Source organism: Camelina sativa, chromosome 8, assembly GCF_000633955.1.
Source record: "Camelina sativa cultivar DH55 chromosome 8, Cs, whole genome shotgun sequence".
Lineage (NCBI taxonomy): Eukaryota > Viridiplantae > Streptophyta > Magnoliopsida > Brassicales > Brassicaceae > Camelina > Camelina sativa.
In genome coordinates, this window is record NC_025692.1 from 27,014,320 (window position 1) to 27,030,322 (window position 16,003).

Genomic DNA, 16,003 nt, shown 5'->3' on the forward strand with positions numbered 1-16,003 from the left:
TCTTTTTTTATTTTCTCCTCTTCTCTCTTTCAATTTTTATGCGTGCTTATCGTGGTGTTACATGTGCTTATCAACATAAACAATTTGTAATAATCAAAACCGCATCGCCAATTTATAATTTAAAATAAATAATTTGAAAACCTTGCAATAAAATTTAGGTAGCAATTATAATTATGATGATGTGACTTGTTTAATTGTGGGTCATTGAATTTTATATGTATAGTATTTGAGTTTTAAGTTAGCAATGTATTTTAGTATGACTTTTTTAAATATCGTATGGTAGAAAAGGTTTATCATCACATCGTAATCACGAAGAAGTGTATGCTTTGTAATGTATATCGTCGGGTAGCTTTGTTTGTGCTAGGGATTGTTGAAAACCAATGTTGTAGTCTAAGTGGAGACATTGTTTGGTAATTAGTTGAGTGATATGATTACGAGCTATAAAATTGTTATTTAAATCAATTTTAGTGACAAATTGCATTATTGTGCCCCCAGTGAGAGTGTAACAAACTATTAATATTTTTATAATATAATTATTTTATCCACTAGAATAGGACTATGCGTCATCATCAGTGTTAGTATCCAACGGCCTACGAGTTTAATTAATTAATCAAGCTTTGTTGACTACCTAAGTGCATTATAAATTCTAAAAACAACCGAATCAAAAGAAAGGGTTTGAGGATAACTACGAGGATAACATATCTTTAATTAATTTTTCTTGAATGCATTTTGAGTCAATTTATGAGTATCATGTAGCGTGTTGATGTATTTATACACATGTCAAAATACGAAACTATATAAGTAAATGCTACAAATTGACTATGATATGTAGGTTTTTGCAGTGTATATATATATATCGATGTGTTGTTAATTGTTATGCAGATGTAAACTTATGCAATACATGTGATAATTGATACATATGTTACATACATACTAGGTGTATATATTTGTTCAAATCGTCCATCTTGAATGTTGATGAACAATTTGGCAACATATCGATTTTTTTGCATTTTGACTGTATTTTTATATTTGCGCCCATTTAAATTATAAGAGTTGAGATAATGTTCCTAGTTTCCCATAAAACAGGCTACATTCGTAACTCGTTTTTTTTTTCATAGTTGACACATTGCATCTAATAAGAAATACTGGAATACAGATGTTAAAGAACAAAAGACTACTGGACTAATTAAAAATGCAAACCATAATATACGGTAATATAATTTTGTTTATCGCATGTTCGGGTTCTCAAGGGACACCTTGAACATTTAGAGAATAATACTATATTAGATGTGAACGGAAGTTGACAAAAAAATTTTTTAAAAAAAAAATATATATAATGAAACCAAAAAGAGTAGAAAGAATCAAACATGACTTTTAAAAACTCAATAATTGAGATCTGAGAGGACATCGAAGATGACCCCCAAAAGATATTGGGAGTTGCCACCTTTCATCTCCAAAAACAACGACAGATAAACAAACAGCAAAGAAACATTTAAATAAATCACACTACTTATTAGTCTATAAGACTATAATGACTATATATATTTAAAAAGTTTATCTATGTGTGTGCCTGACAACACACAGTAACATCAAAGTAAACAAATCAAATTTGAAGATATACTGTTATAACATCTTGTGATAGTACATAGTTGTGATTAGTATTGATAGATATCATTATGATGGACTGAGATTAGTCGAGACTCCAGACCGGTATGATAGGTTTTTGTGGTCTTGACTCCTGGTTTTGTGGAGTTTAGATTCAGATTGGTTGAGAGTTAATGCAAATCAATTTACGGTTAGACGTCAGACGTTCTATAATATTAAAAAAAAAATGTTTTGGTGAAAAGATCTGTGATGATTCATAATCTTTGAAATTGAACCCAAAACCTAATGTAAAAGGACTTGGTCAATCACTGAATTAAAAGGTTTCTACATACTCGGTCTTAAGTCTTAACTATTACAAAAATATTCGTAGAGAACAAAATGCAAACTCAACCACCAACGATAGAGAACAAGTGGCAAGTGCCAAGTGGTGGTAGATTTCATAATATATCCATTTTAAAAAAATTGTCGAACTTTTTAGTTGATTAACAATTCAAATAACAACAGTTTAACCCAAAAGTACTACAGTTATTGCGTTAACATGCAGATTTAAGCGACCATTTCATATAAATGCACGAAAATGACATAGATAAATCCAAAAATATCGCTCCAAAATTCTTCATAACTATTTATTTCAATATTTTTTTTATATCTAATATAAATAAGAAAAAAGGACTGACTATTTTCTTTGATTACAATGCAACGCAACTATCTCACACGTTGAAGCACTAACGTGTGTGAACTATATGCATCTTGGGGGAAAAGATTATTTTTTTATAGTTACAAGTTGATGATACGGACCATGTCTTATAAGAAGAAAAACTAAAAAAAAAAAACTTTATAAGCGATAATGTTAGTCAATAATAACCGAAATGCAAACGTACCAAACATTTTTTTCAAGATTCAGTGAACTTAATATTATTATTTTGTTTTTTTGTTTTAATAACAATTGGATCGAATACATACACAATTATCAACGTCAGAGACAGACAGATAGAATTTTATTATTTATACGTGTCTTGGTTTTAAAGCATATAAGCCCAATGGGTAATGAAGGCCCATTTAAATCCCCGCGAAAGAGCGAAAAGATGACGCCGTTGCGGTTGGGTTCGAACACAGAGAGTGCGTGTGTGTGCATTTTTGTTGAGGCTTATGGCTTTTGAGGAGATGGGCTGCTATGGAGAACAGTGTGTGTTGTTGTTGTTGTTGTTGTTTATAGCGGGAACTCTCGCTCAGTAATTTCATCTCCGATTTGTTTCTTCTCTTGTTCGCATAAGAGTAATCATAACTAAAATAAAAACCCTAGCAGCAAATCTCATCTTCTCTCTTTTTTTTTTTTTTTTTNCTCCGTCATTGGAGGATCACTGTGTGGTGGTTCGTCTTCGATACTGATTCCGTCTTTTGAACAGATTTTCTAGCTTTGGGTTTTATATCTCTGTGTACCACCACTAGGGTTATACGGTAGATCTCATCGAACTGGTTGATGATTCCCATTTCATAATTTTTGTTTTAGCTTTTTTTTTTCTGATTGTTGGGTTTGAAATTGGAGCTGCACAGATGATAAATCAAATTTAGGGTTTTTTTAGTCAACAATTGATTTGAGTCAAGAAGAGCTAATATGAAATTAATTGTTTAAAAAAAATAATGTGTGCAGAAGGTGGAGAAGGTGGATTTGTGTAGTAGATTATGAGTATGGAGATGGAATTGTTTGTGACACCAGAGAAGCAGAGACAACATCCTTCAGTGAGCTTGGAGAAAACTCCTGTTAGAAGGAAGTTGATTGTTGATGATGATTCTGAAATTGGGTCAGTCTCTATTATTATTTCTACTTATACTCAACCCACAAGTTTCTTTTTTTTTTGAGTTTGAGCTTATATATAATGTCTTTGATTGGATCTGTCTTGTGGTGTAAAAAGATCAGAGAAGAAAGGGCAATCAAGAACTGCTGGAGGTGGGCTTCGTCAATTCAGTGTTATGGGTCAGTTGATTTCTCTCTTTCCTTTACTGCAAAAAAAAAAAGCACCTTTAAGTATTGTATTGGTGAGTTGAATGTGGTTTTGATCGACTTCACTTTCATGTGGATTTTACTCAGTTTGTCAGAAGTTGGAAGCCAAGAAGATAACTACATACAAAGAGGTAAAACTCTCTTTCTCCATTGAATTAGCTAAAGATTTGTTTTGGTCTTGAAAGTTTTCATTTTAGTATGCATTACAATTGATCTTCTAAGTATTCACTTCAAGAAGCTTTGCTCTTCTATAGCGACATTGTGTTAGAAAATGTAGATAACTATGTTTGAGACTGTGGCTCTTGTGATTTCAGGTTGCGGACGAGATCATTTCAGATTTTGCCACAATCAAGCAAAACGCTGAGAAGCCTTTGAATGAAAATGAGGTATTGCGAGATGGCAAGCTGATATTTATCTGTCTTGAGTTATTGAAATTACAAAAGTTAGTTATAACAGCATTCTCTTATTGTTCAATTAGTATAATGAGAAGAACATAAGGCGGAGAGTCTATGATGCACTCAATGTGTTCATGGCCTTGGATATTATCGCCAGGGATAAAAAGGAAATCCGGTGGAAAGGACTTCCTATTACCTGCAAAAAGGATGTGGAAGAAGTCAAGGTTCAGCTTCCAAGCTTGCCCTTTTGGATTTTCTTCTGTTTTATTGCTCTCTTGATCGTCTTATTTACTATTCGTTTTGGATATCGGATGCTCGTATTGCAGATGGATCGGAATAAAGTAATGAATAGTGTGCAAAAGAAGGCTGCTTTTCTTAAAGAGTTGAGAGAAAAGGTGATTCTCTTTCGTTCTTTTTTAAATGTTGATGGAAATCTTTATGCAAGGCTTACAATTCAAAGTCTTGTTACGCATTGCTAGATATGAGAAAAATTGTTGATTTGGCAGGTATTCTAGAATTTGTAAGCATCTATTTACTTTGAATTTAGCATTTTGTAGTAACCACATATCTACTTCGTGTTTGAATCATTTGATGTTGTCTTAATGAAATGATAATGGTCTTTCTACGTTTTGTTTATATGCTGTCCCAAATCCTGTCGTCTTCAGGTCTCAAGTCTTGAAAGTCTTATGTCGAGAAATCAGGAGATGGTTGTGAAGACTCAAGGCCCAGCAGAAGGATTTACTTTACCATTCATTCTACTTGAGGTACTTTGAATCCCTTGTCTTCCTTAGTTTCATGTTTAGTCTCTTGTCTTCCTTAGTTTCTTTTTCATGTTTTCGATATCTTTATCTGTCTCCATCTCAAAATCTCTCTATAGACAAATCCTCACGCAGTAGTGGAAATCGAGATTTCTGAAGATATGCAACTTGTACACCTCGACTTCAATAGGTAGTAAACAACATTTCTTTTCAAAATCAAAATCAAAATCAGGTTTGTCATGTCTTAAATCCGGAATTGAAATCTTCTCTTTTTTTCTTTCCCCTTGACTTTGTTGTGAGCAGCACACCTTTCTCGGTGCATGACGATGCTTACATTTTGAAACTGATGCAAGAACAAAAGCAACAACAAAACAGAGTTTCTTCTTCTTCATCTACACAGCAGCAATCTCAACACAGCTCTGCTCATTCTTCCTCCAGTTCTTGCATTGCTTCTGGAACCTCAGGCCCGGTTTGCTGGAACTCGGGATCCATTGATACTCGCTGACCAAGAAAACTGAGATTCTATTCCCAAAGTCTCCAAGAAGAAGAAGAAGAAGAAGAGCAAGTGATGATCTAATTGGTATACTATAAAATTATACATCTGGTTTAATGTTCAACTGGGAGAGACTGTAAAATGACAAATTCATAGGCCAACAAATGTTTGTTTATCCAATTTTCCTTTTTATTGGAACTTTCGTGTAATATCAGAAACCGAGTCGGTTTACTTTTATATGAGATTATTGAATTAAACCGAACGTAGCCGAATTAAACCGATTGGCTATCTGGTTTACTGTACTGTATGTAACTAAAATACTGAACAATTTTAGTTTCCGGTTAGGTCCGGTTCCCGAAATAACGTTAGGCGATCTATAGTTAGTTTAGCTGTTCAATTTACGCGCGTGTACTACAAAAAAAATCTAAAATTCCAATTCCCATGCAAAAGAAAAAAGAGACATCGCGGCGGTTCGAGGGAAAGAAAAGCAAAACAAGTTGGGGACACTTCGGAAGAATGTTGGACTGTTTTAATTAATTTACTTTATATACATTTAAATTATTTTTAGTCTACCAACTCAGTACTTAATCTACTCATCTCTAACAATTTTTAATCATTTTTATAATATATTACGTAGTGTTGTTCCATTTAGTCCAACCTCTCTTTTATGTTTAATTCGTATTTTGAAAGAAGGGGAACCTTATATATCTTGTTAAGATTCATCGTGAAGTATGTGAAATTGTGATCAATCATTTTCGTTGATATTTCTGTTCTAGCTTGGTTTCATTTGTTTTCAAGTTTGTTGGCTGACGGTTAACTTCCTGATATGATTTACGTTTTTATCTTTTTATTTTTCATTATGCGTCAGTTATTATGTTTGACTTTATATTTCACATTTTGTTTATCCTTTTTCAGTAAATCTACACATTTCGAAATCTACAAAATCATCCCGATATCACTAATTTATTTAGTGATATTAATCAAGATAAGTGTTTAATTACTTAATTAATTAAAGCTGAGGTATAAACACGTAATATAACACAGTTAAATGCATATATAACTTAGCTGCAGTGCCGGATCCAAAACATAAAATAACATCATTTATTTTACTTAATGAAAAATTTAGCTGATATAATCCATATATAAAGCACTAGCTAGTGTCAGCTCTAATTTTCTTATACAGGAACGAAGATATAACAATTGCAGATTTTTCTTGAATACTAACTTCACCTAGACCCAACTCTTACGTACGTTTATCATTTATTTTGTATTTGATATTTTGCACGGTAATAAAATGTTTCTAAAGTTCATGACAAACATCAATATATTATCATTCTTAGTGGTATCTTTTTATGTTTTTAAAATTAAATTAATAAATTGTTATGAGTTTTACCGACTTTTGATTTTTGAAAAACACAACCAGTCAAGCTTAGTACTTTTTGAATATATACATATATATATATATATATATAATTAGCACACACAGTACAGAAGTAGCAGTATTGACAGAAAGAGAGAATCAGAAAGAAACTTATGAGTTAAGCAATTGAACACACTCACTCTCTCCTCCACCTTCCCAAAACCCTAAGCAAATTTGTATATAATATATAAAACAAAAAGAGCCTTGCAATAACACTGTGGACACACTCAAATCTTATATTTTTTATTCATCTATAAATAATTAATATATTATTCAAACATATTCCTCTATATATATGTGGGTATGTATATATATGAATAAAGGTTCTTCCTTTACCTTTGCCTTCTCTCTCTATCTTTCTCTAAGCTCTCCTCTCCTCTTCTTTTCTCTCATATAAGCCTTCACCAAAACAAAAAGCTTTAATTCCTTTTTTTGCTCAAAAACAAAACCATTAAAAAAAAAACTAAAGAAAGAAATATCATCCAAGAAGAAAGATCAAAGATGGTTTTTTCTTCATTTCCTACTTATCCTGATTCGTCAAACTGGCAACAACAAGTAAGTTCTTGATCCGGTCTCTTCTTCTTTTTTTTTCTTAATGCGTTTTGTTGGGTTTGGTGGTTTTATAATTTACGAGGGTACTCAAGAATCATTCTTTTTTAATGACATAAAGAGAAGATTAAACAAACAAGAAAAGAGGATAATAATATTCTTGTTCCTTTTGTCACTTTTAATCTTTGTATATTTGTGGTTGAATTTGAATATACTCATAAAATTAATTCTTTCTTTCCCTTGTTTATTAATTTTTTTCACAAATTCTAAAAATTTTTTGCGTTGTTTTTGAATCATTTCTTGCTCTCTTTAGCATCAACCAATCACAACCACCGTTGGATTCACGGGAAACAACATCAACCAGCAGTTTCTCCCTCACCATCCCCTCCCACCGCAACAACAACAAACGCCTCCACAGCTTCACCACAACAACGGTAACGGTGGAGCCGGTGGTCCCGATGGACCTGGTGGGTTAATCCGGCCAGGTTCGATGGCGGAAAGGGCAAGGCTAGCCAACATACCACTGCCTGAAACTGCCTTGAAGTGTCCAAGATGTGACTCAACCAACACCAAATTCTGTTACTTCAACAACTACAGTCTCACTCAACCTCGCCACTTCTGTAAGTCATGCCGTCGTTACTGGACACGTGGCGGTGCTCTAAGGAGCGTTCCCGTCGGTGGCGGTTGTCGTAGAAACAAAAGAACCAAAAACAGCAGCGGTGGAGGTGGCGGTAGCAGCAGTAGCGGTAATAGCAAGTCACAAGACAGCACCACAAGCAACGAACAATACCACCACCGAGCCATGGCTAACAATCAGATGGGACCACCGTCTTCTTCATCGTCTCTGAGCTCGTTGCTGTCTTCTTACAACGCAGGACTAATCCCCGGACATGATCATAACAACAACAACATACTTGGACTTGGATCATCTTTGCCTCCTCTCAAGCTCATGCCTCCTCTAGACTTCACTGACAACTTCACCTTACAATACGGTGCCGTGTCAGCTCCTTCTTACCATATAGGCGGTGGAAGCAGCGGCGGAAGCGGAGGAGCGGCAGCTCTTTTGACCGGTTTTGACCAGTGGAGATTCCCAGCAACAAACCAACTTCCTTTAGGTGGTTTAGACCCGTTTGATCATCAACAGCAAATGGAGCAGCAAAATCCGGGTTACGGTTTAGTTACCGGGTCGGGTCAGTACCGACCTAAGAACATTTTCCATAACCTTATCTCCTCTTCGTCTTCTGCTTCATCAGCTATGGTTACAGCCACCGCCTCGCAATTAGCTTCAGTGAAAATGGAAGATAGTAACAATCAACTCAACTTGTCTAGACAGCTTTTTGGAAACGAACAACAGCTTTGGAATATTCATGGCGCTGCTGCAGCATCCACGGCAGCTGGTTCGTGGAGTGACGTCTCTAATAATTTCAGTTCTTCTTCTACTAGTAATATATAATCAGTTACTCATCTCTCTGAGGAATCTATTGTGATGATGATGATGCTCTTATTAATTTCTTATTGGGTGTAGTATGATCTTATGTACTTGGTTTGAAGTTAGTACATCAATCGATCTACTAGGTTTTTGTTTTTTGTCGTCCCTTTTTTTTTTGTTGGATTATCTTGGTTGGTGTTCTTAGGTTTAAATTAGGGTTTTTCTATTGCAAATTTTATTTTTCATGTTTTAGTATGAAGATATAATCTCATACATGCGTGTAGTATGTTCTAATAATATATTTTACTTATTTATAATACTGAATGGGGTTTTATACATAATCAACTCCAATGCAGCACATAAAACAAAGAAATTCTGTAGCAGCAGTTATATATAACCATGACATGATTCATATCAGTAGCTACGAGAAGGGATAATATCAAGAATGCATTTTTTTGTTGGACTTTAGACATAATATTTATTAAGTATAACCATGACAAAGTATGACACATTTATTTAGTTAATTAATTAAAATGTATCGAAACTAAAATGGAAGTTAAAGTTGGTGTACGTAAATTTCAGGTCGCAAATGTAGTTCACGATAATACAAAAAAACATATTCAGTACGATAAACTTAGTCATCACAAGAATATTGATAGGGTTGTGCGCATTAATAGGAATTCTAGTACAGGTGACTTGTAAGAATTTTTATGTTTCCTTTTAAGCCGTATATGAAGTTATGAACTATGTCATTACCAAGTATTGTGGAGACCTTTTGAGTCTAAAATCTTATAAACAAATGAAAAAGACTCTAAATTATATCTTTACGAGTTTATGAAATCGGTCCAAATTCCGCATAGTTTTCTGATTATTCCATTTTTAAAATTATAGAGTCTTTTACGGAATACTTTAGTTAGACTTTTTTATGATTTTGATGTAAAGCAAAGAAGAATCTATTTGAGACTTTATCTACAAGCTAACTATTTGAACATCTAACTACGTATACTCGAATGCGTAGTTTTTTTGAACTAAAACTGCAATCTAACACGCATTACTACAAAAATGATTTTCAACTGTTGAGTGTTTTTCTATTTTGTTCCATATCATGAGCTTAATCATCACATACGATTTTGTAACAATTAGTACAAGCAAAAATATATATTGACATATATAACACTGTTTTAAAAACATGTGATGATTTACATATCTTGAATATATTTTTTAGTGGTAAATAAAAAATTAAATAGGAGTCAAATATATATATATATGACATATAGCAACGGTATTACCATATAGTACTTGTATCAAGCATAGTGATTATATAATGATATATAAGTGCAAAAGACTGGAAGTAATCAAGGGACAATGATTTCGTTATGCTCTGCAAAGGAACGTTCTTTGTGACCCCCGAGAAGTATTGTCTTGTTGCCCAGTCTTTGTTTATTCAAACTATCAATACCGTAATAACTATAAAATATTTCATAGTAAAGATAATATTTATTTTCTAGTGTGTTTATGTATAAATTAAATATACGGCGTACATATATAGTGGAGATCAACCCGCCCTACCAAATATATCAATAGATTAATTTTGCGCAATGCATGCATGATCGTCGATAATGCATATGATCGGTTTCGAAAACGACGAGATAAGATGAGTCGACAAAAAAACAACAACTTGTATATGGCGAGGATAACAAATGATAAATTATTTGGTTTTTCACTTTTTAATAATGAAGATTGTTATTAGTTGAGTACCACATGAGTCAAAGTGTTAAACTAATATGGAATTTATTTGTTATCAACAGTTAGTTTAGAGGAATGGTGCTTTACCAACTAGAAGACAAATCTTGGTGATTGTCTGAATTGAGTTTAGGTTTGATGTTGATGAAGATTTGAAAACATTATAGAATGTAATTAGCTACTACTAGTATGAACAACAACAACAAAAAAACAGTACTACAAACAAAAAAATATACTCCTTCTGTTTCAAAATATAAAATATTTTAACTAAAGCATGTAGATTAAGAAGTTTTTATTTTTAACAAGTTCAACCAATCAGAAATAATACTGCATAATATAAAATACTAAACTAATATACAAATTGTATTAAAAAATTAAAAATATCCTATATTATAAAAAAACTTCTCTAAAACATCTAATACAGTAAAACCTCTATAAATTAATACTCTATAAATTAATAAGCACTATAAATTAATAAATTTTGCTAGTCCCAAGTCGGGACAGTGTAAAAAATAACAAAATTCGATAAGATAATAAGATAATAATTTTTATGAAATCTCCATGTAAAATATGGTCCCAATAATATCATAAATTAATAATGATGTAAATATATATATATATATATGTATATGCTGATATAGTAAAGTATGTTTCCCTTAAACCTCATATCTATAAAATAATTGTTATATTTGTATCTTCAAACTATAATAATATAAAATATTCTATAACATTTCATAAAACAGCTAAAATATTTAAAGTTTTCAATTTCTAAATATGCAACATTTACATTTTGATAGTTTGATAGACTATTAAAATACGATAATTGATATTCTTATTCATAAATTTGAATATTTATGTCATGTGTATAAGTGAATTTATCTATAATATTTGTAATTCATTGTCAATAATATTTTTTAATTATTTCAAATTTAATTCCAATACCATAAAATTTACAACATCCAAAATTCTAATCTTATTTTGCAAAAATTGTCTCAATTCATAATTTTTTAAAAATTAAACAATTAAAAATATACCTATAAATTAATAATTATTAATTTATACTATAAAATAATAATTATTAATTTATAGATAAATTAATATCATTATAAATTAATAAAATGTCATGGTCCCAACATTATTAATTTATAGAAATTTTACTGTATTTTGAAAGAGAGATATTTATTTAAAATAATTTTCAGATAAACAAATAGTAAAAGGAGACTGAAATCTAACGACGACCGAATCAATGTCGGAACAAAGGAGCAAGAAAAACGACGCGCCTAGGGAGAGAGCAAGAGGCTCGTGACCGTCACGGACCACTAGGCGACAAAAGTAACGGTGCGTCAGGAGAGGTGGGAGCCACGCACAAGAACCGAGAGATTCGATCTTGAAAATACACGCGCCTCGATGCACGCGCATGAGAATTCGAGCCTCCCCAAAAGAACAAAAACAAATTCACTACAAAATCCCAAAACCTCTGTACTTCTGATTTTTTTCCCCTTACATGTGACTGACAACTAAACTCGGTACTTCTGATTCCACATCACCAAATTTTTATTTTTATTTTATTTTTTATTTCTTTAAAATTGGTGATATTAGTACTGTTGAATTTTAACCACAAATTTTACCATTCCATGATATCTAGAATCTTCACCAAAAAAAAATTAGTAAATATATACAACTTGATTATTTAATTGCAAGTCCGTTGATATTAAAAATATATATATCGGCAAAGTAATGCTTCAAATTCACGAGGAAGGATATATATATGTCTCGATCATAAATTCAACAAATTCTTAGTACGGGCCAATCATAGGACAAGAGAACGAATGGTTGGAGTTATTTCCATTTTTCTCTTCATGGTCGTGTACTCGTATATTATAAATAATTCTATTCGTATCCAAGTCTTAGATTCGGTCATAGGCTATGACTCAATTGTCATAGCATAGGTAGTAAAATGGTACAAACCAGTCCTTCAAGGCGGACCAGCGAATCTGAACAATGTTTTTCCAAATTGGGATATTATAACTTATAAGTAAATATTTGTTGATGATAAAAGAAAATTTCATATTAACGTCACGTGGAAAAAGATGATACACACATATATGCGAGACTTCCACGTTTAAAGTTGTTTGGTGGTAATTTTGATATAAGAACAATATAACATTTATATTTTTAACTATAAAAATTATTTGTCACTATAAGTCTAGAGCATGGAACCTTCTTGACCCAAAAACCCAAGCCGGATCTATACATATAAGGACAAAACATACACATGAATGTATAAACAAGTATGCTATATTCGTATGTACTTATACAGTTTGCGTTTATATAAGTACGTATAATATAGTCTTCTATTATATGCACTAGCCAAATGTATGCAAAAAGATGCCTCCATGTATAGTTTTCTGCGAAGATCATTAATCTCATTCTCTCTTTACAGTAACTTCGCAGCTTTTACTTTTCTGAGACTAGTTCCTTCGCTTGACTGATCTTTGTTTACTCGTTAATAGTGTCAGTGTAGTGTTGTGGTACTTGGACTTCAGACTCCAATTGGTAGTGGTACTATATAGAAGAACTATATACCGAAGTCTGTGCAAGAATAATTGTTGTACGAATGGAATGATATATGATCACTGAAATATATTATTTTCTTCCTTAAAATTCTCTAATTTTATAGTATTATTGTAAGATTGGTAAATCTTCAAAACTAATTGCGGTCTATATGTCATTCTGCTTAGTAGTAGTAATACAGGATCGAAATGATTCAAATATTCAATTATATGAATATATCTAGACTATGACCTATATTCTATATATAGTACATGTGTTGGATATTTAGTTGTCCTATGAAATATTCTAACCAAGAGTGTGCCCACTCTCTAGCTAGTCTTTGCCAAAATTTTATTTATATAATTCCCTTCATTATAAATTTTGGCCAAACCCAAAAAAAAAACAATGAGGGGTCCCTCAACTCTGGACCTTTTTGATATGGCTAAGTAAATTTGTCGACGATTTCCTTAACAACGTTATGCAACTCCTATGCCTACTCTTATCATTACCATTGACAATCTCCCGCTAATTAATTAGCTCCATTTTTTTTTTGTTGAGTCTAATTATGATTATCGATATAAACTATTACTAGTAACAAATATAGTTAAATACATTAATTTCGTATTTAATTTAAATTAATTTTCTTTCAAAAATATGGTTTCAAGGCAACCCACATATCAAAGTATAAAGTCTGCAAGCCCTATTGTTAAGCCAGCCTAAATTTTCGTTGACCAATATTAATGTGGACAGTTAGATCCAAATTATCGGAGTTCAATAGTTTCATGGATCTTAAATTTTAGGATGTAAAGGAATCATAAACTAACCGTAGATTTTGTTTCTTTCTTCATAGATATACACATATCATCTTTGTCAGCTACTGGTAAAAGAAGTTTTCTTTTCTTTTTGTTCACTTGTCCCAATCGTTGCCCACAATCAAGGCGGGGCCTTAGGTTATTCACCACCTTTACGTACAATTTGTCACATATCTGACGTCACAATGGATTTACATATATGTGCTATGTAATGTTTAAGAAATCGCTAGGCGGTATCTGGGCGGTGATCCAGTGCCTAGCGCTTAAAATGCCTAATCGGAGCCTAGACAGTTTTTAGACGGTTTAGGCGTTTACAACATAAAACATTATATATATAAAATTATATACAAATATATGTTAGAAAAATAAAAAAAATATAAATTATAAACAAAAGTAAGAAAAATACATTTATTTAAGTTATATTAACAACTATTAAACATTTATAATTACATATACATATATAAAACTTAATAAATTAAATATATGTAGTTAAAAATCATAAATATATATTAAAATTAAATTAATATATTTTTAAGCGGTTTAAGCGGTCATCTAGGCGTCTGCTGAGCGCTTAGCGCCTAGACGGCCACCTAGACCGCTTTCTTGAACACTGGTGCTATGTGATTGGTACAAGCACCAATCATTTTCAAATTTGTACAACAATTTGATTTCCTTTAATAACACAAGCCATGCACCTCAAGTTGCTGCTATCCTTTTTAACTTGACCAATAACTAAGAACCACATTTAACACACGTATGTGTACCAATGCATATCCATAAACGTTCATATGTTTCTTTTTTCTTGTTATAAGGATAATAATTTCGTCCCGACTTACATCAGTCTATATTTAACTTTTTACCCAAATAATTTTTTTTAAAAAAAAAAATCGGCCATAGTGGCCGATATAAGAGATGATTGTGACGGATGATGATGACTGCCCATAAAAAGTTGCTTGGTCCTTAAGAAAACACACGCCTAACAAATCGTCACATATCAGTATTACATATATCAGATTAACATAATAGCTTCGTGGACCGTTTTTGCTTAGCTCACTGCTTAAAAAGATCACCAACGCTTCCAACTTTTAAGCACATCAACATCGATAGAGCAAAACATCATTGTAACGAAAATTTGAAATCTTGAAGTAAGCCCAATAACGAAAGACTACAACATGGGGCGTCGAGGAAAGTTCGTTTCTAAATCTGATTGGATCGGACATTGGTTTCATTTCAAACATTAAATCATCTTTGCTACAAAAATATCCAAAGAAACATTAGGCAAAAATTCTAAAAACAAAAAATTCGAGAAACCACGCTGAACCAACGCGAGTCCACTAGTGCATCACTTCTTCTTCTCAGTTGCAGCAGCACCTCCACCAGACCTGCACAAAAACGAAAAACCAAGTTTAAATCAGCAAAATAGAAAAACATTCAATTATGAAGGAGCAAAGTCTTTTAGATAGATGCATAATAAAAGATTGAAGGATGGAAGAAGAGAATAGAATTATACCTCATCTTGCGGAGAACACTAGACATCTCCTCTCTCTTTCGCTTGGCTCTCTTGTGGGTTCCCAACTTCCTCTTGGCAACTTTGAGAGCTCTCTTGTCTTTACCGACCTTCAAAAGCTCAGTGATCCTCTTCTCATAAGGAGCAAAACCCGCAACTTCCCTGATGAGGGACCTGATAAAGAGAGTCCTTTTGCTTGTTTTCTGTTCACAATACAAAAACAAATACTCATATCAGAAAATGATAACAACAAGTAAAATGGGTATAGGTTACAGCAAAACAAACAATACAAAAATGAAAAGAGGGTAACATAGGCAAATCAGATTTTGAACAAGGCTACAAAGAATCAAAAACACAACAATAGCATACTGTGATAAAGACAATAGAACTTAATCCCTTTCTACAAATTCAATAATCTGTAGAAAGAAAGGAGCGATTCCAATTGTTTCGTTTTCCTATAAGACTCAACAAAATAGAATGAATAAATCAGGGAGCTTAAGTTGTACTAAAAAATCATGATCTGGACCTATTCTACTTAAACATGGAACTAAGTACAAAAGAGCTAAAAGAGTTTAAGAAGCAAAAGGAGCATTTACCCCTTTTCTGTTGTTAGGTCGAGGAGGTTGCTCTCGCTTTGTAACAATGTGTCCTTTGTTCAGCCCCACGAACAAGCCAGTCGCCACCATTTTCTTTTGCAAATTCAATGACAAAAAAAAAAAAAAAAAAAAAAAAAAAAA

General features: G+C 32.4%; 3 protein-coding genes across 5 annotated transcripts in view; 2 read left to right on the top strand and 1 right to left on the bottom strand.

Moving 5' to 3' along the window:
• Positions 2,720 to 5,451, top strand: LOC104708901 (transcription factor-like protein DPA). 3 transcript variants are annotated; one of them, XM_010425558.2, is made up of 11 exons: positions 2,721 to 2,880; positions 3,012 to 3,063; positions 3,257 to 3,407; positions 3,519 to 3,580; positions 3,695 to 3,738; positions 3,922 to 3,993; positions 4,086 to 4,226; positions 4,329 to 4,397; positions 4,668 to 4,766; positions 4,880 to 4,950; positions 5,064 to 5,451. In XM_010425558.2, exons 3-11 carry the CDS (start codon positions 3,289 to 3,291, stop codon positions 5,263 to 5,265), a joined length of 879 nt encoding a protein of 292 aa, XP_010423860.1. In that variant the 5' UTR covers positions 2,721 to 2,880; positions 3,012 to 3,063; positions 3,257 to 3,288; the 3' UTR covers positions 5,266 to 5,451. The 3 variants fall into 3 exon arrangements, with proteins under 3 accessions (XP_019084579.1, XP_010423860.1, XP_019084580.1); XM_019229034.1 differs by lacking the exon at positions 3,012 to 3,063 and having other exon boundaries at positions 2,720 to 2,880; XM_019229035.1 differs by lacking the exon at positions 3,012 to 3,063 and having other exon boundaries at positions 2,721 to 2,837.
• On the top strand, positions 7,097 to 8,970 carry LOC104708902 (dof zinc finger protein DOF5.1-like). The gene is made up of 2 exons (XM_010425559.1): positions 7,097 to 7,228; positions 7,536 to 8,970. Exons 1-2 carry the CDS (start codon positions 7,175 to 7,177, stop codon positions 8,673 to 8,675), a joined length of 1,194 nt encoding a protein of 397 aa, XP_010423861.1. The 5' UTR covers positions 7,097 to 7,174; the 3' UTR covers positions 8,676 to 8,970.
• LOC104708903 (60S ribosomal protein L36-3) overlaps positions 14,935 to 16,003 on the bottom strand; it is a 1,721-nt gene continuing 652 nt past the window's right edge. The window contains exons 2-4 of the mRNA XM_010425560.2: positions 15,863 to 15,955; positions 15,270 to 15,469; positions 14,935 to 15,141 (exon numbers count right to left, since the gene is read on the bottom strand). Of these exons, the coding sequence (XP_010423862.1) occupies positions 15,102 to 15,141; positions 15,270 to 15,469; positions 15,863 to 15,952 (330 nt within the window). The 5' untranslated portion in view covers positions 15,953 to 15,955 and the 3' untranslated portion in view covers positions 14,935 to 15,101. The remainder of the gene's footprint in view (positions 15,142 to 15,269; positions 15,470 to 15,862; positions 15,956 to 16,003) is intronic.